The 25,605-nt window shown below is 48.4% G+C and overlaps 1 protein-coding gene across 1 annotated transcript in view; it reads left to right on the forward strand.

The window, feature by feature from the left end:
* The first annotated feature begins 3,509 nt into the window (after positions 1 to 3,509).
* Positions 3,510 to 25,605, forward strand: part of HCLS1 (hematopoietic cell-specific Lyn substrate 1) — a 42,878-nt gene continuing 20,782 nt past the window's right edge. The window contains exons 1-4 of the mRNA XM_065415209.1: positions 3,510 to 3,593; positions 6,294 to 6,367; positions 22,346 to 22,475; positions 23,828 to 23,938. Of these exons, the coding sequence (XP_065271281.1) occupies positions 3,510 to 3,593; positions 6,294 to 6,367; positions 22,346 to 22,475; positions 23,828 to 23,938 (399 nt within the window). The remainder of the gene's footprint in view (positions 3,594 to 6,293; positions 6,368 to 22,345; positions 22,476 to 23,827; positions 23,939 to 25,605) is intronic.

The following is a 25,605-nucleotide window of genomic DNA, read 5'->3' on the forward strand; positions in this document are numbered from 1 at the left end:
GCTCCTTGCACTGGTGTACAGGCATCTTAGTTGTTTCTGCTTGGCCTTACCTAGATTCCTCATCAGATTAGGTACAGCCATTTTACTGCCAGTATGACCTTCCTGACTGTTACTGTCAGTGGCATTGCCTCTATCTTTCCTCTGGTTGTCCATTCTCCTCCCCTCTGTTCCTTTCTCTGTTGCTGTATCCTCTTTACTTGATTTTCCTCCTGCTCAATATTAGAATCAGGCATGGAGATTATATGAGCATCTCCCCCAATTCCTAGTTTAAAGATCATGTAATCAGTCATTGAAGGCCAGCTTCAATCCCAGAAGTCTATTATCCTCCCTACTTAGGTGGTGTCCGTCCCATGAGAACAGTCCTCTGTCCGTGAATGCCTCCCAGTGGTCAAACATTCCAAACACTTCCTTAGAGCACCATTGCTTGAGCCAGCTATTGATCTTCATAATCTTGTCTTACCTTTGCACGCCTCCTGTAGGGACAGATAGAATCCCACTGAAGGTCACTTGAGCTTCCATTTCTTTAAGTGTCTTCCCCAGCTTGGCATAATCTCCTTTGATGTGCCCCTGTGAGAATCTGGGGGTACTATTTATTCCCATGTGAAGGACAATCAGTGGATTCTTTCCCACTCCCATTAGGACCCTCTTCAGCCTCAAATCTGCATCCTGTATCTTAGCACCTGTCAGACAGCACACCGTTCTGTTTTCTGAATCGGCTCTGGTGACAGGCCTGTCATTCTTCTTAGTAGGGAATCCCCAGTCACATAGACCTGCCTCTTTCTGATATTGGTGCGATTCTCTGGCCTTCCTCTTCTGTTCTTTCTGGTTGCAAGTTGTCTTGCCTTCTGTTCTCACTTGCAATATTCTGAAAGTCATCTTCTATCCTCTTGGGGCTCCAAACGCTGGCTATCTCCATTGTCTCTTCTTATCATCTTCTAGGACTAACTGCTCTTCTCTTCTTCCTTGCTCTTCCATCTTCCGTTACTGCCTGCCTCTCCCCTTCATTTTCCAACTCAGTGAACCTGCTCCTCAGCTCTGTTTCTTCTTCACTAGACAGTCTGTTCCTCTATCTTGTTCTCATAGTCACAGTCTTCCATGGGACACTTTCTTCATCCAGATGTCTACCCTCACAGTACTCTTGTCAAGCATGTATCAGTAAGTCTTTAGTTTTCCTTCTCCCTCTTCTCAACCTCCCCTCCATCATCTGCTTAAATCCCCTTCTAAACTGAACCATAGTTTCTAGCTGCATCTCCAAACCTCAGACCTTCTCTTCCATCATAGAATCATAGAAGATTAGGGTTAGAAAAGACCTCAGGAGGTCATCTAGTCCAATCTCCTGCTCAAAGCAGGACCAACACCAACTAAATCATCCCAGCCAGGGCTTTGTTAAGCCGGGCCTTAAAAACCTCGAAGGATGGAGATTCCACCACCTCCCTAGGTAACCCATTCCAGTGCTTCACCACCCTCCTAGTGAAATAGTGTTTCCTAATATCCAACCTAGACCTCCTGCACTGCAATTTGAGACCATTGCTCCTTGTTCTGTCATCTGCCAGCACTGAGAACAGCCAAGATCCATCCTCTTTGGAACCCTCTTCAGGTAGTTGAAGGCTGCTATCAAATCCCCCCTCACCCTTCTCTTCTGCAGACTAAATAGCCCCAGTTCCCTCAGCCTCTCCTCGTAAGTCATGTGCCCCAGCCCCCTGATAATTTTCGTTGCCCTCTGCTAGACTCTCTCCAATTTGTCTACATCCCTTCTGTAGTGGGGGGCCCAAAACTGAACGCAATACTACAGATGTGGGCTCTCCAATGCTGAATAGAGGGAATAATCACTTCCCTCGATCTGCTGGCAATGCTCCTACTAATACAGTCCATTATGCCATTGGCCTTCTTGGCAACGAGGGCACACTGCTGACTCCTATCCAGCTTCTCATCCATTGTAATCCCCAGGTCCTTTTCTGCAGAACTGCTGCTTAGCCAGTTGGTCCCCAGCCTGTAGCAGTGCATGGGATTCTTCCGTCCTAAGTGAAGGACTCTGCACTTGTCCTTGTTGAACCTCATCAGATTTCTTTTGGCCCAATCCTCCAATTTGTCTAGGTCCCTCTGTATCCGATCCCTACCCTCTAGTGTATCTACCACGCCTCCCAGCTTAGTGTCATCTGAGAACTTGCTGAGGGTGCAATCCATCCCATCCTCCAGATCATTAATGAAGATATTGAACAAAACTGGCCCCAGGACTGACCCTTGGGGCACTCCGCTTGATACCGGCTGCCAACTAGACATGGAGCCATTGATCACTCCCCGTTGAGCCTGACAATCTATCCAGCTTTCTATCCACCTTATAGTCTATTCATCCAATCTATGCTTTTTTAACTTGCTGGCAAGAATACTGTGGAAGACCGTATCAAAAGCTTTGTGAAAGTCAAGATATATAACATCCAGCACTCTCCCCATATCCACAGAGCCAGTTATCTCATCATAGAAGGCAATCAGATCCAGCAGGTTGCACTTCATGCAAGTGAAGCACCTTCCAGGTACCTCTGCAGAATAACGTACATCCTGCCGCTTCCACATTCAGTCTTCTTCAGTTGCCTCTTCCATTCTTCAGGTCCCTGTAGCTGCCATAGCCTTCCCTCCTAAACTCTTGTCGAGACCCCGCCCCCCCCCCCCCCCAAAATCCCAAACACACACACACACACACCTCCCCCAACTTCCCCTTACAAACTTCCATGCAAACTCTCCTGTTTTCAGCTGTTTGCTGTCTCCTGTGCTGCCGACTGGCCAGCAGGCTGCCTTTGTAGGCTGGCTGCCTAAGGAAGCCCCACCACCAATCAAGGTTCAGCTGTGAGCAAAGTCTCCGCTTCTCTTCCAACATACTGCCCCATCAGACTCTGAAACTGAAAACAAACCAGGAAGCAACAAACACTCTTTCAAGAATTCATTCACCAGCCCTAAGGAATAGGCGCTCAAGTCCTTTATCCTCCAACAGATCTCCACTCCGACCCCCACCCCTGTTTTCAGCTCTGTTTGCTGGCTTTCATGCTGCTGTGCTGCCTAGGGAAGTTGTTCCCCCCCAGTCGAGGTTCAGCTGTAATCAATAGAGGGCTCTTCCAGCCAGCGGACAAAGGTGTAACACGATCCAATGGCTGGCAGCTGAAATTAGACAAATTCAAACTGGGAATAAGGCATGAATTTGTAACAGTGAGAGTGATCAACCATCGGAACAACTTACTAGGCTCATGGTGGAGTCTCCACCACTGGAAATTTCTAAATCAAAATTGGATGTTTTTCTAAAAGATCTGCTGTAGGAATTATGTTCGGGAAACATGAGCATAAATAAATGGTCAGGCTAAATGATCACAGTGGTCCCTTCTGGCCTTAGAATCTATGAACCTATGAGCCCGGCCATTGTGCACTTGTGCATTGTGCATCCACACTGTGGACGGGAGGAGACTATCGGCTCATCCCAACCCCACCTCCTGTCTCTAACACTGTGCTCTCACCCTGTGCAGATGTGGAAGGCAGCTGTAGGGCACAATGTGGCCGTGAAGGAGGAGTCCCAAGGAGATGACTGGGACACCGATCCTGATTTTGTGGTGAGTTTCACTCATGTTGCTGGACTGTGTCAATCACGGGGACTCGGAGCTAAGAGTTGGGACTTGAGCCTGAATAGGTCTCATGAGAGAGAGGGGGATGGAGAGCTCATTCTGCTCCTTGGGGATGTTTGTTGCTGGATCTACCAGCCTGGTCTAGTGGCTGGGGCACCTGGCTGAGAACTGGCTGACCTTGGGTGTTCTTCCCAGTTCTGCCATGACTTGCTGTGCATCCTTGGGCGAGTCACTTCCTCTCAGTGCCTCTGATTCCCTTCCCAGCATTTTTGTTTCATGTCTCTTTAGACTGTAATTCAACTCAAGTCAAGTAACTTGAGAGAATGATGTGTCTCCTCTATAATATTCTGTGTCCCAAAATGGCAACTGCCCCTGCAGAGAGTGGGTTTCTAGACATGCAGAGGAGCATTCACACTCTCACTGGTCTCCATCAATGTGTTGTTTGAGTCTCTACAAAAAACAAAATCATAGTGATCCATCTCACCTAGGACATTGGCATGCAGGAATCTCATGGCTTTAATTTCTTTGTATTTGTACATTAGCATGTGTCTGTCACTGGTGCAAAACATAGTGCAAGAGTAAAAATGACAAGCAGCTGATTTTTCAATCGTGGCTGCAAATAAACAGCAGTGTGGGACGGTGTTCCACTTTGCGAACTGCAGATACCAGTCCTCTCCCCTCTCCAACTGTGGCACAAGAAGAGACATTGCATCACCCTCAGCTTTCTGCTGCAGTTTCTCACAATACATCCAGATGTAAGTAGGCTGCATGTGGGTTGGTATCACAAATAACCATGGCTGTGCAGTCAGGTAACATTGCTGGGCATCCTGTGACCCTGTTGGTTGCTCACCCTGTGGCACAGTGACTCTGATGGTGCAGTACCCCATTGGATCCCACCAACTTCATGGGCAGACGTCATAGTACAGATTCCTGCCCAAACAACCTCTCTGGTGACAGATCCCTGGAGCTGGAGGCCATATGTGCTGCAGGCCTGGGGCTAGGGCAGTATCAGAGCTAGAGCTGGTCAGGAACCAGAATTTTCAGCTTATGGGAATATCGATGTTAAAAGAAAATGGTTGCCAATAAGAATGGAAAGCCAAAATTGTGAAATTTCCTGAGAAATGAAATTTTAGGGAAAAAAGAATTAGGGTTGGGGGCTCAATCAAAATATTTTGTTTCTATTTAGATGTTATTATATTTTTATTTTATAGTAAAACAAAACAATCACACGTTATTATATTTAATATTTATATTGTATATTATTTTATATGATAATTTATAATATAAAATTCCTAAACAGAAAATTACAATATTCCATTCCAATAAGGTCCAAACGGAACATTTTGACTTTATTGAAACATTTTGTTTTGATTTTTATGCAAAATGAAATTTAATTAGAATCAACACATTCCAGCAGAATGTGTCAATTCAACTAATCAGCATTTTCTCATGGGAAGAAGTTCAGCAGGAAACTTTTGATCACATGTAATCCATGCGCTCATCTGCCTGGGGAAGCCACGTGTCTCCTCAGGGGGGAATTTCTAAGGGGGGTTTCTGAATGCAGACAGGCCTGCAGGCATACTGAAATATTCTGAAAAGCACAAGGTGCCACTGAGCTGAAAGAAATTTTCTTGGAGACACAGCTGCTTCCTTTAGCTGGAGCCTGCTCAGCTGTAGGGTAATATCATGCCGGGATCTCAGTCCATTGATGTGTATGGGTGTGGTAAGGTGACCCAATGTGCCAGGCTCAAAGCTTGTCAATAGGTGCACGTGCAGAGTAATGGTGACCCCTGTGCCACGGGCGGGTCTTGCTCCATCCATGGCTGCGTGCACAGTAATAGTGACCCTGTGCCACGGGCAGGTCTTGGGCCATCCATGGGTGCGTGCAGAGTAATGGTGACCCTGTGCCATGGGCGGGTCTTGCTCCATCCATGGCTGCGTGCACAGTAATAGTGACCCTGTGCCACGGGCAGGTCTTGGGCCATCCATGGGTGCGTGCAGAGTAATGGTGACCCTGTGCCATGGGCGGGTCTTGCTCCATCCATGGCTGCGTGCACAGTAATAGTGACCCTGTGCCACGGGCAGGTCTTGGGCCATCCATGGGTGCGTGCAGAGTAATGGTGACCCTGTGCCATGGGCGGGTCTTGCTCCATCCATGGCTGCGTGCGCAGTAATAGTGACCCTGTGCCACGGGTGGGTCTTGGGCCATCCATGGGTGCATGCAGAGTAATGGTGACCCTGTGCCATGGGCGGGTCTTGCTCCATCCATGGCTGCGTGCGCAGTAATAGTGACCCTGTGCCACGGGTGGGTCTTGGTCCATCCACGGGTGCATGCGCAGTAATGCTGACCCCGTGCCAGGGAGTCTGCCTGTTGATGGAAGCGTGCATGGTAATGATGACTGCTGTGCCTGAGGGGTCTTGGCCCATTGATGTGTGTGCGAGGTAATGGGGATCTCTGTGCTGGGGATTTTGGCCAGTTCTAGGGGCAGGAGAGCAGGGCAGTCGCCCAGGGCACCAGCTTCCGGGGCCACCGCAGTGCTGTGCCCTCCGCTGTTTTCAGCCCTGGCCAGTAAAACACCTGGGCCTATTCCAGTCTGCAGGCTGCAGAGGAGCGGTTCCCTGCACCCAGCGCTGTTGTTCCCAGCAGGCCTGTGGGCTCCTCTCATGGCACTTGGGTTTGTTTTGCAGAACGACATCTCAGAGAGGGACCAGAGATGGGGAGCCAAAACGATTGAGGGCTCTGGACGGGCCGAGCACATCAAGTAAGTCTCCCCCTTTTAGCTGTTATCCAGGCTGTCTGCTAGCACCTAGATCAGCTCAGTCCAGGGACCCATTTGGTCCAGTCTCCAGAGCCAGGTGTGTCAGATGGGAGATTCCCAGGGCTGCGGAGGGGGGCCTGTGCACAAACACCAACCTTCAAAGCCTCCCAGGTGGTCCATAGCTAATTCTGGGTTCTTATTTTGGAGTGGCACTCATCCTTCCACCAGTCAGGCAGAGTAGGGGGAGGGGGGAGAAAGGAAGGAGCAAGGGGAAGGGGCTCTCTACCTGGGTTCTCTGAGTACTTCTGATAGAACTCGCAGTAGGGTTGGGGCTTGGATGTTCTCTACCAGGTCCGAAGACCACTTGTCCACTGTAGCCCTCCCAGTCCACCAGGTTTTGAAGCCTTTCCCTAACTCACTGAAAGGTGAGGATTCGGTGAACCAAGCATGCCGCCTGTCTGCAGACCGCTATGGGTGGTGGTGGCGGGTTTGAGGGGGTTGGGTGTAGGTTCCCACTGTAGAGTGCTAGTCTAGTTTGGTTGATGGGTGGCTGAATTTTAAGGTTCTGGGCATAGCGCCACACCTTGTCCCCCATGGACAGATTAGGGGCAGCCTGACGATCTTGGTCCATGTGGAGTTTGTAGGCTGCTTTGGAGGACTGGAAGGATTCCTTGAGCTCCTGGTGCACTAGGTGGGAGGCTAAACCCACAGTGGCTGGTACTGGGGAACTTACGGGTAAGTCTGGGCAGAAGTGGGGGTGAGAGGCATAGTTCCCAAAGAATGGGCTATGTTGGATCGAGGCGTGGATTGCATTGTTATAGGAAAATTTGGTGTAGCAGAGCAGGCAGAGGCAGTCATACTGGTGATAATTCAGAAAACAGTGAAGATACTGCTCCAAGACTTGACTGACTCTCTGCTTGCCCATTACACTGTGGGTGACAGGCAGACGAGGTAAGGGAGTCAATGCTAAGGAGTCTGAGGGAATTCCTGCCAGAAACAGGAGATGAACTCGGGTCTCCAGTCTGATACAATGCCTGTTGGTAAACCACGGTAATGAAAGACATTTTCCAGGAAGCTGTCTCCCATGCGGTAGAACAGTAAGCACGGGATGAAGTGTGCCATCTCTGTGAGGAGATTGACAGCACCCAAGATTACTGAGTGTCACGGGAGCATGGCAGCTCTACAATGCGGTGCATTGATATAGTAGACCAAGGCTGTGGGGGCATGGGTAGAGGCTGGAGGAGACCTAGAGGTTTTGATCATGGGTTCTTAGTATGGGTGAAGAGGTTGCAGGACCTTATATAATCTTTGATGTAGGCCTGGCCACCAGAAGCTCCTTGAGACCAGATTCCAGGTCTTGAATTGGCCAAAATGGCCTATAAGCAGTGGATCATGGCATAGCTTCAATACGTGAAGCCTAGGTTTTCCCTCTGGAACATAAATATAATTCTTTCAATAGCGGAGGCCATTTTGTAAATGGAACTCGGAGTTGGGTTGGATAGTCGCATGGTTCAGGGTCTGGATCTGGGTTGCAAACAGGTCGTTGAGAAGCAGGGAGCAGATGGAAGACATCAGATTGCTGTCAATGATCTCACTGGCAAAGTTGGACACCTTGAACACAGTGACAACAGGCTCTTTGCCAATGCAAGATATTCATTTTTGAGGGATAGGGCATCTGCCTTCCTGTTTCTCGACCCTGGGCAATAGGTTACTACAAAATTGAAGTGAGCAAAGAAGAGGGACCAGTGGATCTGGCATTAGTTAAAGTGTCTAGCAGTCCATAGATATTCCAGTTGTGGTCCATCAGGACTTGGACTGGGAATCAGCCCCTTCTAGGAGGCCAAGTCACTCCTTGAAAGCTGCGTTGACAGCTAGTAACTGGTTGTGCCAAATATAGTAATTTTTTTCTACCAGTGTTAGCTTCTGAGACTAAAAAGCACAGGGGCGCAGTTGGTTGTGGGCCTGCATATTGAGATAAAACTGTACCTTTGGCAAAATGGTTTAGTGAGTGTTACATTCCAAGGTGCAATCCAGACCAGTGAGGGGTTGTCCCTCTGCCCTATAACTTTGGGTGCCTCACAGTGACTTGCTGCTGTAGCTCCCCTCAGACCGCTCACAAACAGCCTGCCGGCATGCAGGTCACACCCTGAGTGTCTGTGTATAGCCACAGCCCTGCTCCAGCAACTCTGACCCCAGCAGCAACTCTGGCTTCCAGCAGACTTGTTTACTACTTGTAGGGTGAGCCCAACACACTCCCAGTCCCAGATTTTCTCCCCCCAAAACATGTGTCCTATACTGTCCATCCCTCTCCTGGACAGTGCAGATAGAGTAGGTCTGTTGCCCTTTTAAGGGGATTAATATACAACAGTCTGCTACCCCAAATGGAGTTACCCACACAGTTCACAATACTGGATTAGTTTTGATTAAAGAATAAAACAAGTTTATTTAACTAAGAAATAGATTTTAAGCGAGTAAAAGTATAAGGCATTAAAGTCAGAAATGGACACAAGAAAAATAAAGATAAAATGCTTCCTGGTACTTAATGTGACAAAGTTCCTCCTCTATCTTGGTGGGTCCTGCGCTTATTGGCGGATTTTCTTGCCTCAGACATTCACCATGTGGGTTGGGGAACAGCCCAGAGACCTTCCCCTCTGGAAGAACCCACAGTCCAGGTCAATTGGGAGGTTTGGGGGGAACCCGGGCCCGCCCTCTACTCCGGGTTCCAGCCCAGGGCCCTGTGGACTGCAGCTGTCTATAGTGCCTCCTGTAACAGCTGCATGACAGCTACAACTCCCTGGGCTACTTCCCCATGGCCTCCTCCAAACACCTTCCTTATTCTCACCACAGGACCTTCCTCCTGGTGTCTGATAACGCTTGTGCTCCTCAGTCCTCCAGCAGCACACCCTCTCACTCTCAGCTCCTTGCGCCTCTTGCTCCCAGCTCCTCACACTCGCACCACAAACTGAAGTGAGCTCCTTTTTAAAACCCAGGTGCCCTGATTAGCCTGCCTTAATTGATTCTAGCAGCTTCTTCTTAATTGGCTCCAGGTGTCCTAATTAGCCTGCCTGCCTTAACTGGTTCTAGCAGGTTCCTGATTACTCTAGTGCAACCCCTGCTCTGGTCACTCAGGGAACAGAAAACTACTCATCCAGTGACCAGTATATTTGCCCTCTACCAGACTCCTGTACCCCACTGGTCTGGGTCTGTCACATTGGACTTAACAAACTAAACTTGGTTCAAGATAAAATTCTTACCACATGCTCCCAGCAACAGGACTGACCAAGTTTCAGGTGAGGATCTGCCAAAGTCCAATGGCTGTCTCTGTGGTTTTCTTCGGTGAAAAAGTGAGAGAGATGGATAAGGAGAGAAATAACGTGGAGTGTTTTTGCCTCTCACTTTTATAGTTCAGTCACCTTTAGAAAATACATTTTCCTGAGGGTTACACCTAGATAAAATTTATTCTCCCTGTGAGGACAGCGACAAAGGGTCTGGTGGTGAAAGATGTTCTATGCTGTTGTTTGCTAAGAGGCAGATCTCTTTGTCCCTTCCTTGCCAAAGAGTGGCCACTTGGTAGGTGATGGCCCATCAGCTTTGACCCCTGGCTGGAGGCATCAGCTAGTCCTTTGTCTTTGAGAAACAGGTTTACCCACTCCCCAGACTTGTCTGGTAAACACACTTCAGTCATGATTTCATCTTCTATTCATAACTTTACATATAATGTTGCTACATACATGATATTATTGCTCAGCGAGTTATTAGTTTTCAATTGATACCTCTGTGACGTTCCCCTGGTCTTATCTAGACTGGTGACCTGCTAGGTCACCCCAATCCTTGACTCTGGGAGCCAGCCTTACCCTGCTCTGCTGTGAGAACCCCCATTCCTCGGCTGTTCACGCACAGCCTCTGGCATGTAAGCTGCTTGGATTGTGCAACCGAATGACACTAGCCGATATCTCCGGTCCCAGACACAACCCTAGGAACCTCCATCCTGCAGTGTCCAGTTATTCCTGCTGGACGCTGCAAGCTTATATGAGTTCATCAGTTTAACAAAGAAATTGATATGTACCAGGCTTGTTATCCCAAGGGGAGTCTCTGACACGTTTCAGACCAAAGCACATAAATCAAAGCACAACAAGTCAGATTTGGTCAGATTAAATAAAAGCAAAACGCATTCTAAGCTGATCTTAACACTTTCAATGCCCTTACAAACTTAGATGCTTCTCACCACAGGCTGGCTGGTTGCCCTTCAGCCAGGATCTCCCCTTTGATCAGTGCTTCAGTCGCTTGGTGGTGATGTCTGTAGATGGAGGTGGAAGAGAGAGGAAGTGCACGCAAACGTCTCTCCCTTCTTCCCTCTTGGCTTTGCCCCCCTCCACTTCAGGGTCAGGTGAGCATTATCGCATCATAGTCCCAAACTGACCAAAGGAAGGGGGGTCACTCACTCGAGAGTCCAACAGATTCTTTGTTACTGCCTAGGTCAGTGTCCTTTGTTCCTGTGAGGCTGGGCTGGGTTTGTCCCATACATGCCCTGATGAGGTGTGAACTGCCCCTCTGTTCCTGGAGAGTTTTGCCTGAGCTTGTTTTAAGCCATGAGGACACATTTTCAGCTTCATAATTATATACATGAAATTACAACCTATAACATCACTATCACAACAATGCTCAGTGCTTCATGAGCCTTCCAAAGACCCCTGACATGACAAACTTTGAATTGGACACCACACAATCATATTATAAGGATGAACATGGGGGTGCAGGGTGTTCCCCCGAGGCACAGAGTGTCACAACCTCACAAGGCATATTTTGTACAAAGATTATTACAACATTGTGTAGACTGTGAGTACATGGGTGCATCCAGTCACAGTGGGATCTGGGTGAATCGGGATGGGTGCTGAGGTGAATGCCCTCTTCAAGTGATCAAAGGCTGACTGAGCCTGTGAGGACCAGGCCAACCAGTTCCCCTTTTGCGGCAATGCCATTATCGGTGCAACCAGGCTAAAGAATCCTTTAATAAATTGCATGTAGAAATTAGCAAACCCCAGGAATCACTGCACCCAGTATATATGCCTGGGTGCAACCCAGTTGGATACTGCCACTACCTTACACGGGTCCATTGTGAGTTCCTTAGGTGAGATCATGTATTCCAAGAATTCCACTGTGTCCTTATTGAACTCCTATTGCTTGAACTTTGTCAGGAAGTGGTTATGGTAGACTCTCTCTAAGACAGTGCCTATGGGATGATTGTGAGGTCCTGACTTTTGGAGAAAACTCGTATGTAGGCCAGGTAAATGATGACAAATTGGTTCAGCATGTCCCTAAAGATGTAATTTATGAAATGCTGGAAGGTCACCAAGGTGTTGCACAATCCGAATGACATGACCAACTACTTGAAGTAGCCATATCTGGTCCGGAAGGTGGTCTTCCATTCATTTCCTTCAAAGATTTCCTCCAAGTTATAAGCTCCATGGAGGTCCAATTTTGTGAAGACCTTAGCAGATCAGAGTCTTTGGAACAGCTTATGAATAAACAGTAAGAGGTACTGATTTTGAATTGTACTCTTGTTCAGAGCTTGGTATTCCATACAAGGCCAAAAGGGACCCATCTTTCTTTGCCATGAAGAAGATTGGGTCCCCTGTGGGGGATGTGGAGGGGCCAATGAACTCTTTCTACAGGTTCTTCTTGAGATACCTCCAGAATGCCTGTAGTTGTGGTTTGGAGAGGGAGTAAATGTGCCCAAAGGGAGCCTCTGCGCCCAACTGGAGGTCCAAAGGACATTCATAGCTGTGATGGAGTGGAAGAGTGTTAGCTTTCTTTTTGTTGGCACAGTGTTGATATTTAACAGGAATCCCTGGAGCTGTTGGGGCGGGGGAGTGTGGGGGTTTCTGGGGTCACCTTTGAATCTTCTCTTCACATCTCTGAATTATTTGGAAGACCAAGTAAGCTGCAAAGGGTTGCTGGTCCTGGGTCAGCTCTTGGAAAACAGGACTGTCAGCAAAATGGGGAGTCAAAATGTATCGTACCTGACCACCAGAGGATGTGCTGGTCATGGGTAATGAGCCGGGGATGCCAAGAACAACTGATGAATTAGCCCAAACTGAATAATTTCTTGGTGGCCTTGAAGGGTAGTTACCTCTAAGGTAATCATCTGGTGGGTTACTGGTCCTGATGAAAGGAGTGACCAGTCAATGGACTCCACTAAATCAGGGGGCTTCTTGTGCTGGGGGTGGGGGGACATGGTGTGCGTGGGTGAACTCTAGATCCATGAAATTGCCTGAGGGTTAGAGTCAGGGTCAGTGCCTCTAGGTTGGTGTCAGGCATTGCAGGGTGCTGAGCCGGACAGGGAATTGGAGATGTACCCTGGTGATGGCCAATCACCATCCAACACAAGTGGACAAGCATTGGTGTAGACTTCTGGGAATGGCATCAACCCAGCCAGGAGGACAGGGTTTTTTTTTCCTTGGAGTAATTTGGCCAGGCAGACATTGATCTTGATGCATAGGTTGACAAAGACATGAGGTAGCCCAGCTGCAGCGCTCTGTCTGGGAGGGGCAAGGGAGAACCACCAAGACGCCTAGGCCATATGAATAAAAGCAGCTTTAGGACTTCAGATGTGCAGAGTTCCTGGGGACAAGGCAGGTGTGACTCTGCAGTCCCTGGAGCTGCAGCTGCTCCCATTGTTGGCCTTTGGCATCTACCTAGAGTGAACAGAGATGTGGCAGGTTAAATGGCTGAAAAATAGAATAGGGGCTTCTGCATTTATGTCCTGATCCTACAAACCAGGGCTCAGTCTCCTGCCCCACACACAGCCTCCCAAGGGTTCCTTGTACAGGACTATAGGTAGGGTTACCATACGTCCGGATTTTCCCGGACATGTCCGGCTTTTTGGTCCTCAAATCCCCGTCCGGGAGGAAATTCCAAAAAGCCGGACATGTCCGGGAAAATAGGGAGGGGTCATGGGGCTTGGGGCCGGGCTGGAGCTGTTGGGGCCGGAGCTGGAGCCGGAGCCGCTGGGGCCGGCAGTGCTCGGCCGCTGTCTGGCGCCGCTCGGCCAGGGCCGGGGCTGGGGCCGGGGCGGAACCGGGGCCTGAGCCGAGCCGGGCCGGAGCTGCTGGGACCAGGGCTGGGGGTGCTCAGCCGGCGCCGCTTGCAAAGGGCCAGGGCCTGCGTGCTCGGCCTGAACCGGGGCCGGCGCTCCAGGGCCCGAGCCGGGCCGGAGACGCCAGGGCCAGACCCTCTTGGCTGGGGCCGGCCGCCGGGGGGAGCCGCTCGGCCGGGGGGGCCGGACTGGGCCGTGCCTCCTCGCGCCCCCCCCCACAGCCCCAGCCCCAGCCCCAGCTTACCTGCTGCCTGCCTGTTTCAGGCTTCCCGCGAACATTTGATTCGCGGGAAGCAGGGGAGGGGGAGGAGCAGGGGCGGAGCATTCAGGGGAGGGGGCGGAGTTGGGGCAGGGACTTTGGGGAAGGGGCGGAGTTGGGGCAGGGCCAGGGCCCCGTGGAGTGTCCTCTTTTTGGACTATTAGAATATGGTAACCCTAGCTATGGGAGACCAGGGGAAGGTCACATATGCCTCAGCACCCGCTGCCAACAAGCCTGTTAGGTTCCCACAGACCTCATCTACTCTCAGCCCTCTTCCATCTCCACCCACATGAGAGTCTGAGCCAGATGGGATGAGCCCCTAAGGGCAGGGGTGGGAGCCCTTGAAACCTAGAGGGGGGGAACCCTTTAGGTGTGGAGGAGGTGGTGTGTGTGTCTTGGGGGCCGCAGCACAATTGGGAATGATTCTGGCCTTGGGAGCATTGCACAAGGGGTACACTCCTGGCTGGGGATAGTGTGTCTGTGGGGGGGAGGGGGCAGGGGAGTGGTGCATGGTTTGTGTGTGTGAGAGGGAGAGAGAGATTCTGGGGTACAAAAGGGGACTGATCCTGGCCTGGGGGTCACTACTAAGGCTGAACCATTTCCCTCAGACTGAGCTAACAGACACCAGTGCCCGCAGCTCTGATGGGATTTTTGGTTTCTGAGGAACAGTGAGGGGTAAGTAGGCTGTTGCCATGGTGATGTCTACCTACAGGAAGAGGAAGTGGTGACTGCATTCAGTGAACTGAAATCAGCCAAATAAGGGCTTCTGCAAATCACCAGCAGTGAAACTGGGGGGAGGGAGGTTTGGGGCATGTTCTTTTGCACCCATTCCTGTTGCCTACTCCGCTTGGGCCTTGCCATGAAGGATTCTGGGTGTTTCCTTTGGGGGTGGCTCATGCTGTGACCTCTCGCTCCATGCTTAAGGAGCTGGCATTTGTGCACTGGCCCCAAGGCAGTAGCTCTGTCCCAAATCCAGCAGCTCCTGAAATGCGCACTCTCATGGCCCAGGGAAAACCTACTCAGTATCCACCCGTCTGCAATCCAGGGCTGGACTCTGATTCCCCAGTTGGTGGAGGCCCTAATCCTGTGGCCTGTGAGGCTGTGGCTAGGCATGGAAATGGCATGCCAGCCAGTTATGTGCCAGCTGCCATTTCCTGCCCAAAGCAGACCCATGGTCCTGCACAGGGGCCTGCAGGGAATGCACTGGCAGTGTCATGTTTTCTGTGCTGTTTTAGTGGTGGAGACAGCTCTGCAAAGAGTGAAGTCTGCAGACAGCCTGAAACAGTAGCTCTAGAAGGTGAGAACTGTCATGTTCCTGTATGAGATCTGGACTGGTAACAGAGCTTGCCTATACATCCCAGATGTATTCATCATAGAATCATAGAACTGGAAGGGACCTTGAGAGGTCATCTAGTCCAGTCCCCTGCACTCATGGCAGGAGTAATTATCTAGACCAGGAATGGCCAACCTGAGCCTGAGAATGAGCCAGAATTTACCAATGTACATTGCCAAAGAGCCACAGTAATACGTCAGCAGCCCCCCATCAGCTTCCCCCGCCCCACTCCCAGCACCTCCTACCCACGAGCAGCCCCACTGATCAGGGCCTCCCCCTTAGGGTGACCAGATGAGAGGAACAAAATATCGGGACACATGGGAGGGTGGCGCCGGCAGAGCAAAAAAAAAAAAGGGAATGCCACTGGAGGAGCAAAAAAAAAACACAGAGTACAAAATATCGGGAAAAATGGCGTTTTATCAGGACGTCTGCTCACCCTACTCCCCCCCCCCTCCCCGCACATCCCAATCAGCTGTTTCGTAGCATGCAGGAGGCTCTGGGGGGAGGGGAGAGGAGCGAGGGCACGGCAGGCTCATGGGAGGGGGCGGGAAAGGGTGGAGTGGGGTCAGGGCCTGTGGCAGAGCCAGGGGTTGAGCAGTGAGCACCCCCTGGGCACATTGGAAAGTTGGCGCTTGTAGCTCCAGCCCCGGAGTCGGTGCCTATACAAGGAGCCACATATTAACTTCTGAAGAGCCGCATATGGCTTCGGAGTAGGGTGAACAGACGTCCCGATAAAATCGGGACTGTCCCGATATTCAGCTGTTTGTCCCGCGTCCCGACGGATGTATTGTGGCTATTGTGGCCGATATTGGGCTTCGGCGGCGCTCCGGCTTTTTTTTTTTTTGCTTTGGCGGCGCCCTGCCCCCCCCCCCCATGTGTCCCAATATTTTGTTTTTGTCATGAGGTCACCCTACTTCGGAGCCACAGGTTGGCCGCCTCTTATCTAGACCATTCCTGACAAGTGTTTGTCTAACCTGCACTTAAAAATCTCCAATGATGGAGATTTCACAACCTCCCTAGGCAATTTATTCCAGTGCTTAACTACCCTGACGGTTAGGAAGTTTTTCCTAATGTCCAGCCTAAACCTCTCTTGCTGCAATTTAAGCCCATTGCTTCTTGTCCTATCTTCAGAAGTTAAGGAGAACAATTTTTCTCCCTCCTCCTTGTAACAACCTTTTATGTACTTGAAAACTGTTATCATGTCCCCTCTCAGTCTTCTCTTTTCCAGACTAAACAAACCCAATTTTTTTCAATCTTCCCTCATAGGTCATGTTTTCTAGACCTTTAATTATTTTTGTTGCTCTTCTCTGGATTTTCTCCAATTTGTCCACATCTTTCCTGAAATGTGGCGCCCAGAACTGTACACAATACTCCAGTTGAGGCCTAATTAGAGCGGAGTAGAGCGGAAGAATTACTTCTCATGTCTTGCTTACAACACTTCTGCTAATACAGCCCAGAATGATGTTTGCTTTTTTTGCAACAGAGTTACACTGTTGACTCATATTTAGCTTGTGGTCCACTATGACCCCCAGATCCCTTTCCACAGTACTTCTTCCTAGGCAGTCATAAGATCTTTTAATGCTCTGCAGGCTATGGGTGAGGTTCGTTTATGTAAGGCATTTTATACAAAGTGCCACCTAGTGGCCGAACAGTAAAATACAACTTAGCATTCCATTACATCTCCCTCTTTAAGTTCTACATTCCTACCATTTACATGGTCTTTGAAGTTCAGTACAGATCAATAAGTTAAGTGTGTCTGAATCGCACTATTTTTCTAATTACACGACCTGAAGGCATAACAGCTTGGTCATCTGGCTGTCCATTAGTAGCAACGACTGGCTGGTCGGTTTGGAATCCTTGAGTCATCGTCTTCTGCACCTGCTATCTATAGAGTTTCCTCTATTGATTGCTGTTGCTGAAGAACTAACTGTAGATGTTGACAGTCAGTCTTGATCACATATGATCTGGGTGTGGAATTCTTTTGTTGTTGTTTTTAAACAACGATATCTGGAATTGTCCATTCATTGTTTCCATCCAATTTGACTTGAACACAGTCACCAGTTTCTAGGCCTGGTAGTTCTCTAACTGAGTGACGTCTGCTGTAAAAGTGTTCATAAGATTTTTTAGGTTTTTATCCAGTTTGGTCGCTCTCTTCATGTCTGGCCATTTTGGAAATAGGTTCTTTTCAAAACTTGGTCTGAATTGTCTTCCCATCAGGAGTTGTGCTGGACTACATTGAGTAGCTGCTATTGGTGTTGGTTTGTAACTCAGAAGGGCAAAGAATGGATCTTCCTGCTGTAGGATTTCTTGGCTGTCTGTACAGCTCTCTGTCTCTCCGTTTACTTGGAGGTAACGAGGCTGCTAGTAATATGATCAAAATCATATTTTGTTTAGAATGACTTAAATTCTGCTTCAGTGAATTGTGGTCCATTGTCTGTCACTAGCTGTTCTGGAATGCTGAAGTTAGCAAAAGTGCACCAGTTTCTCAATAAAACTATGACATGGTATGTCTGTCAAGTATGTTATTTCCATTCACCTGGAAAACTAGTCCACGACGACAAGGTCATGATGTCCTCTGAATATGCATAAAACTATAGCTAGTTCTTTCCAGGTCTGTCTGGTAGGGGTGTTGTGATTAAAGGTTCTTTGTGTTGTATTGGTCTATTAGTTCTGCACGGTTCACATGCAGATACTTTATGTCCTTGCTGATGCCCGGCCACCACACTGACTGGTTGGCCCATTCACAGCATTTAGTTAATCAATGATTCCCTTCATGGATGAGGTTTGGGATTTCTCTTCTCATTTTGTTTGTAATTACGATGTAATTGCCTTTAACAATGAGTGCATTTGACTCGCTTAATTATCCACGCACTGCAAAGTAGTCTCTTGTCACTTCGTTAGTGTGGTTTAGGTACTTGGGCCAGCCACCCCAATGTAACTTAGAACTTCCTGAAGTTGTGTGTCTGTTGTAATTGCTTTTTGGAGCTGGAGTCGTCTCTTTTTTGACAGTGGTCTGTATGTGTCCACAGCATCCACATACACCTTTACGTCATCTCTGAGCTCACGGGTAGCTGAGTGTGATGCTGGGCTCCATGATGGAATGTCTGCTAGTCCCAGATTGTTCCCAGGAACATATTTAGTAATTGGGTTAATTGCATTAACCTTAGCAATAGACTGGCATCTCAGCCGTGCTTGATCCAGGTCTTTTTCATTGCAGAGAGTTACAAGTGGTTTGTGGTCTATTATCAGCGTAAATGAATCTAGTCCACACAGATATCTGTTAAAGTTCTAACATGCCCATACACTTGGCAGGCACTCCTTGCCAATCTGTGCATATCATTGTTCTGCTTCTATGAGTGTGCAAGAGCAAAATGCATCTGGCTTCCACTCTGAGCGCTGTTGTTGCAACAATACATTAATTGGTGCATTCAATTTCTCAGGACTAGGACAGATCCCATCTTTGTTTATTGTCTATCCCCAAAACTCAATTTGGGGTAGGCAGGAACCACATTTTTCCTTGTTTTGCTTCAGTCCAGACTAACCAATTAGGCTTAGGGTGAGTGTTTTGTTGTGTTCTTCCATTGAAGATCCATATATCAGAATATCAGCCATGAAACTACAACCCCATTCGTTAACAGTTCTGCCATCAGTCTTTGGAAAATTAAAGGTGCACTGGTAATCCCAAAGGGTAATCTTTGAATGCAAAATCTCTTAAAGGGTCTGATAAATGTAGTCAGTTTAGCACTTTCTTTGGATAAAGGAATCTGCTGGAATCTCGAGGCATCCAGCCTGCAGAATGCTGTAGCTCCTTTCACTTTGGGAAGGAAGTCATCCAGTGCTGAGAGGATATATTGTTCTCTCACAGCTGCTTCATTGAGGCTTTTAAGATCCACACATATTTGTATTTTTCCATTTTGCTTTATAAATGGTACCATTGGGGCACACCATGCTGTTGGCTCAGAGATTTTCTTGATTATGCCAATCCATTCCATTCTGTTTAACTCAGTTTCCACTTTATGTAGTAAGGGGATAGGAATCCTGCGAGGTGTATGTACACTATATGGTTCAGCATTGTCTCTTAAAGTGATTTGTATTGGATCTCCTTTCAAAGTTCAATATGACCCAATATTCTGTCAATTTCTTCCACATTTCTCACTAGGCCCATCATGGCTGCCACGCTGCAGCTGGGAAGGCTGATGGTCAGTGGTCCTTTAATCACATACACCCTGAATGCAAAGCCGTTGTCTTTGAAAGTTGTTTCTGTGGTGAATTGGCCCAAGTTCAGAATACCTCCAGAGCTAGTCAGAGCTGTGTCAGGTGACTTCAGCTCTGGGAAGGGTTGAAGGTTACTGTAAGTCCCTTCTGAGATGACTGTGACATCAGCTCCTGAGTCAGTTTTAAAGTCAATAGTCTTGCCATGAATATTAAATTTTACTCTCCAAACAGGTTCTATGTCTTCAGAAGTGACAGATCCAAGAAAGAACGGCGCTTGATTGTCTGTAGTATGAGTCAACTCCCTGACTTCCTTAGTGCAGGATATTTCCTGCATTTATTACACCATGTGCCTCTGGCTGGACATGGATCAGCTCTTGGGATATGATTTTTTCCACACCTTGTGCATGTAGGCTGGAATTTGTCCCTCTTAACATGGGAATTCTCTCTCCTTGCCACAGAGGTTTTATGATAATGACTTTTAACCTTTACTCTATGTATAGCTATCGCTAGGATTAAATCTCTCTTCAATTGTAGCTGCTGTGAAAGGTTTTATCTGTTATCCCCATAACCAACCTGTTTCTGATATTTTCATATTTCGCATTCCCCAAAAACATAGTTTTCAGCTGATGTATACAGAGCTCTTATAAAACATTCCACATTTTCCCCTGATTCTTGAATTCTCTGGTGAAAACTTGCTCTTTCATAAAACACATTTCTCTGAGGTATAAAGTATGCTTCAAACATAGCCAGAACCCTTTAATAGTCATCCTTGTGACTGTCTTCAGTAAAGTCAGAGGATTTAAAGATATGCTCTGCTTGTTTCCCCAGAGCATAAATTAAAGACGACAACCTGTGTATCCCCAGTTTCCTTGTGAAGCTTAGTAGCAAAGCAAAATCTTGCAAAATCTTGTTTCTAGTCTGTCCATTCTGAAGGTTTGTCAAAGCTGAAGTTCTCCAGGTTATTGAAGAGGGGCATGTGGATGAGATCCTGAATTTTGTTGCTTTGGTCCTTCTGTTTTTGTTCATAGTTTACTCCTGACACCATGTCATGTCCCTGTAGTAGATATGGACTGGTCACAGAGCTTACTTATACACCCCAGCTCTGTTCAGCATAAGATCCTTTAATGCTCTGCCAGGTATGGTTGAGGTTCATTTAAATAAGGTGTTTTATGCATAGTGCCACCTAGTGGCTGAACAGTATAATACAGTTTAGCATTCCATTACAAGAACTGCCCCAGTTCTACCAATGGGGTGTTAACTCTGAAACTACTTCCCTGCTGCTAATCACGGCAACAGAGTGACCAGTGAATGTGCTTACCTCACTTCCCAAAACGTCTCCTGCGCCTCCCTGGTTCCAATCCCCACTTCCCTCATAACTGGCTGCACCAACCACCAGCTTCCCCAATGACTTCTTCAGCGCTGCCCTGCATTGTCAGTGCAAAAATCTGCCACATGTAGAAAATGGAATATGTAGGGAAAGTGTAAATAATGTAATAGTGCACAAGCAGAAGGGGACACCCTGCTGAATGCACTGTTCATTTTCACATCCAAATCTCCAGAGCTTCATTACATGAGGTTGCTGCGCTGAGGCTGCAGAGTTCAGATCTGCCTCACTGGGGAGCACCAAGCCTTGGCCACATGAAGCGGCCCCTGGCTGTGAAGTGCGCTGATGGGAGGCAATGCCAGGCCTGGTCTGTGTTTCATTTGCAAAGAGTGAGGCTGGATGCAGATTATGTTGAACAATTGGATTTATTAAACCCTGTGGCTGAGTTGCTTCCAGCCTAACTCCTCACATTCTCTGTTCCACTGGCGTCCTGTTAATAACAATATCAAAGTGGATAAGGAAAAGTTATTTACTTATTCCCATAATACAAGAACTAGGGGTCACCAAATGAAATTAATAGGCAGCAGGTTTAAAACAAATAAAAGGAAGTTCTTCTTCACGCAGCGCACAGTCAACTTGTGGAACTCCTTACCTGAGGAGGTTGTGAAGGCTAGGACTATAACAATGTTTAAAAGGGGACTGGATAAATTCATGGTGGCTAAGTCCATAAATGGCTATTAGCCAGGATGGGTAAGAATGGTGTCCCTAGCCTCTGTTCGTCAGAGGATGGAGATGGATGGCAGGAGAGAGATCACTTGAAGCAGAAGGGGACACCCTGCTGAATGCACTGTTCATTTTCACATCCAAATCTCCAGAGCTTCATTACATGAGGTTGCTGCGCTGAGGCTGCAGAGTTCAGATCTGCCTCACTGGGGAGCACCAAGCCTTGGCCACATGAAGCGGCCCCTGGCTGTGAAGTGCGCTGATGGGAGGCAATGCCAGGCCTGGTCTGTGTTTCATTTGCAAAGAGTGAGGCTGGATGCAGATTATGTTGAACAATTGGATTTATTAAACCCTGTGGCTGAGTTGCTTCCAGCCTAACTCCTCACATTCTCTGTTCCACTGGCGTCCTGTTAATAACAATAACAAAGTGGATAAGGAAAAGTTATTTACTTATTCCCATAATACAAGAACTAGGGGTCACCAAATGAAATTAATAGGCAGCAGGTTTAAAACAAATAAAAGGAAGTTCTTCTTCACGCAGCGCACAGTCAACTTGTGGAACTCCTTACCTGAGGAGGTTGTGAAGGCTAGGACTATAACAATGTTTAAAAGGGGACTGGATAAATTCATGGTGGCTAAGTCCATAAATGGCTATTAGCCAGGATGGGTAAGAATGGTGTCCCTAGCCTCTGTTCGTCAGAGGATGGAGATGGATGGCAGGAGAGAGATCACTTGATTATTGCCTGTTAGGTTCACTCCCTCTGGGGCACCTGGCATTGGCCACTGTCGGTAGACAGATACTGGGCTAGATGGACCTTTGGTCTGACCCGGTACGGCCTTTCTTATGTTCTTATGTTCTTATGTTCTTAATCCCTCCAGGGAAAACGGGCCATCTGACTCCGGTTCCACTGACCATGGTACAGTCTGCACTGCAGCATGCTCCAGTCTGTAATGGAGTGTAACGACTGTTGGGTTGGACAAAGTCTGAGGGGGCTTGTAGTGATTTGCCCTGACCCTCTATTTCTTCCCAGCATCCACCAGCTGAGGAGCAAGGTGTCTGAGGAACATGAAGTCATCAAGAAGAAGGAGCTGGAGACTGGGCCCAAGGCCTCTTATGGATATGGGGGCAAATTTGGAACAGAGCGGGACCGAATGGATAAGGTAAAAGCTGCTGTGGCTTGTCTGTGCTCTGCAGAGAGTTCCCCATCCCAGCAGTGGAGGGGTGGGTCTGTCTGAGTGACTGTTCCCCAGCAGGGAAAGAGCAGGAACAGAGACTTACAGACGTTAGAAGTGGAATAGGTCTGTGCAGTCCCACCCATCTCCCTCCCCATGGACCAGAGCAGGATTATTCCTAATGAACTGTTAGACCAGACAAAGCTCTACTAACTTTAAATGTTCCACATGATGGGGCCCCCAACCTTTCTCCTGATGGGATGATTCCCAGCAAAATCCATCTCCCTGACAGGGAATATTTCCTGATTAATTATCATAATCATCCCCTTTCTTAAATCTGTCCCTTTCCTCCTAGTCCCAGAATTGAACACGGTGATGCAGGTGGGCTCACAGCACAGCGGCATAGAGAGAGTTCATTCATAGATCCAGAGAGTTTGACAGAAATGACCATTAAATCATCTAGTCTCATCTGTATAGCACAGGGCGTTAAATTTTACTGTTACCTCTGTATTGAGCCCCATAACTTGTGCACCTCTTCAAGAAAGGCGTCCAGTTTTGATTTGAAAACATAGAATCATAGAATATCAGGGTTGGAAGGGACCTCAGCAGGTCATCTAGTCCAACCCGCTGCGCCAAGCAGGACCAACCCCCAACTAAATCATCCCAGACAGGGCTTTGTCAAGCCTGACCTTAAAAACCTCTAAGGAAGGAGATTCCACCACCTCCCTAGGTAACCCATTCCAGTGCCTCACCACCCTCCTAGTGAAAAAGTTTTTCCTATATCCAACCTAAACCTTCCCCACTGCAACTTGAGACCATTACTCCTTGTTCTGTCATCTGGTACCACTGAGAACAGTCTAGATCCATCCTCTTTGGAACCCCGTTTCAGGTAGTTGAAAGCAGCTATCAAATCCCCCCCACCCCCCCATCTTTAAGGTTCTGACTGTACCGCATTCTCTCCAGGGCTTGAATGATTTTTGTAGCTCTTTTTCTGTTCCTCCAATCAGTTTCCTCACCGTTGGGAAATTAGCTGTTTTGAAGCATCAAGTGTATGTACTGCTGGGTGGGACTGTCCTCTGTTTGTCCATATCAAATGTAATCAGGTCATGAGCACTGTGTGGGAATGGCTCCAGGGATGCTGCCCTAGAGCTCAGCCACGTGTCTCTCAGAGCTGAGCCTGGGCTTCGGCAGGGTGCAGTATATTCTGTATGTGCCTCTGCCCATGTGTCTGTCCTGACTGCTAGACCAGAATGAAGTTGTGACTGACTCTGTCCGTGTGTCTGTCCTCTGTTGGATAGGAACAGTGGTGGTGCCTGACACTGTTCTTTCTGGTTTCCTAGAGTGCACTGGGCCACGAGTACATAGCTGATGTTGAGAAGCATTCGTCTCAGACAGATGCAGCTAAAGGCTTTGGGGGGAAATATGGAGTCCAGAGGGACCGAGCCGACAAGGTAGGTGGCCACGGTGGTACAGGTTAGAGCCCTGCAGCGGGACAGGAATCCCATGGGTCCCACAGGACCCACTGCCATAATCGCAGGAGTGGGTAAAATGTACTTTGTTGCAGGCAGGATTGGGTGGGCAAAAACACCAAACTGCGGTAATTTGTGGGAAAACACTAAATCTCTCGTCAGTTTGTCATAAACAGAATTTCAGCAATGTAAAACAAGTTGTTCTTTTTTTTTTTTAAATAAAGAAACAATGCAGGAGCGAGTGGGAGTGGCTATTGTGGGGCAGAATGGGAGAGGGATTAAAAGAATAGTCCAGCGCAGGGCTCTGGTACAGGGCACAGTGAGAACACGTAGCCGGGTGCCCTGCTCTTGCCATGCAGTAAATTAAAGGTCTTAGCCTTTATTTTCAAGGCACGCAATGGTCTGGGCCCAGGATTGCTGTGTGCTTTGTGCACCTCGGAACCGCCACTGACAACTCACTCCTCTGGCACAATGCAATTGCCTTCTCTTCTGAGGGGTGCAAGGAACCGGCCCCTGCCTGAGCACCCTGCCCCACCTCGCTGGGGAGGCCTGCTCACGTATCGGGTGTCAAACTGACACTTTTCACTAAATCCACACCGTGGTTTCCAAACTGATATTTATGGCTCTCTGCAATTTTTCTCAATTATGCAAACTAGCTAATTCATTTGCATAAACTCACCCATGGAGCTACACAAAACTTGGCAGCTCTGCACCTGGCATGTGTCATGCTGCCCCCATCTGGCTGGATACCTGACTTGTGCAGCACGTGTAACTGACATCACAGAATGGGGCAGCCCTGGACTCTAAGCTCAGGCACTGACCTTTGGCGGGGGGGTGCAGTGGCTGTGGTGTGGGAGCAGCTGATGAGAGGGGAACACTGTCATCTTGGCATCTCAGCAGAGGCTGAGCAGGGGGAAGGGCTCCTTGATGTGGAGCCCCCGCCCCGGGGCAGAGCTGGTGACCTCCCAGGCAGTGCTGTGTGAGCGGCTTGTATTTCAGTCGTGGGCGTCTCTGCGCACAGGGAGCCCTGGTGCTGCCCTGACCAGCGGGCAGCCCATCATGACCAGCAAGGATGAGCTAGAATCCCCTGGTTCTGTCTCAGTCAGCGCTGCTGCCCCTGCTGTGGCTTAGAACATAAGAACATAAGAAAGGCCGTACCGGGTCAGACCAAAGGTCCATCTAGCCCAGTATCCTGTCTACCAACAGTGGCCAATGCCAGGTGCCCCAGAGGGAGTGGACCAACAGGCAATGATCAAGTGATCTCTCTCCTGCCATCCATCTCCACCCTCTGACAGACAGAGGCTAGGGACACCATTCCTTACCCGTCCTGGCTAACAGCCATTAATGGACTTAACCACCGTGAATTTATCCAGTTCTCTTTTAAACTCTGTTATAGTCCTAGCCTTCATAACCTCCTCAGGTAAGGAGTTCCACAAGTTGACTGTGCGCTGCATGAAGAAGAACTTCCTTTTATTTGTTTTAAACCTGCTGCCTATTAATTTCATTTGATGACCCCTAGTTCTTGTATTATGGGACTAAGTAAATAACTTTTCCTTATCCACTTTCTCCACATCACTCATGATTTTATATACCTCTATCATATCCCCCCTTAGTCTCCTCTTAGTCTCCTCTTTTCCAAGCTGAAGAGT

Source organism: Emys orbicularis, chromosome 1 (assembly GCF_028017835.1).
Source record: "Emys orbicularis isolate rEmyOrb1 chromosome 1, rEmyOrb1.hap1, whole genome shotgun sequence".
NCBI lineage: Eukaryota > Metazoa > Chordata > Testudines > Emydidae > Emys > Emys orbicularis.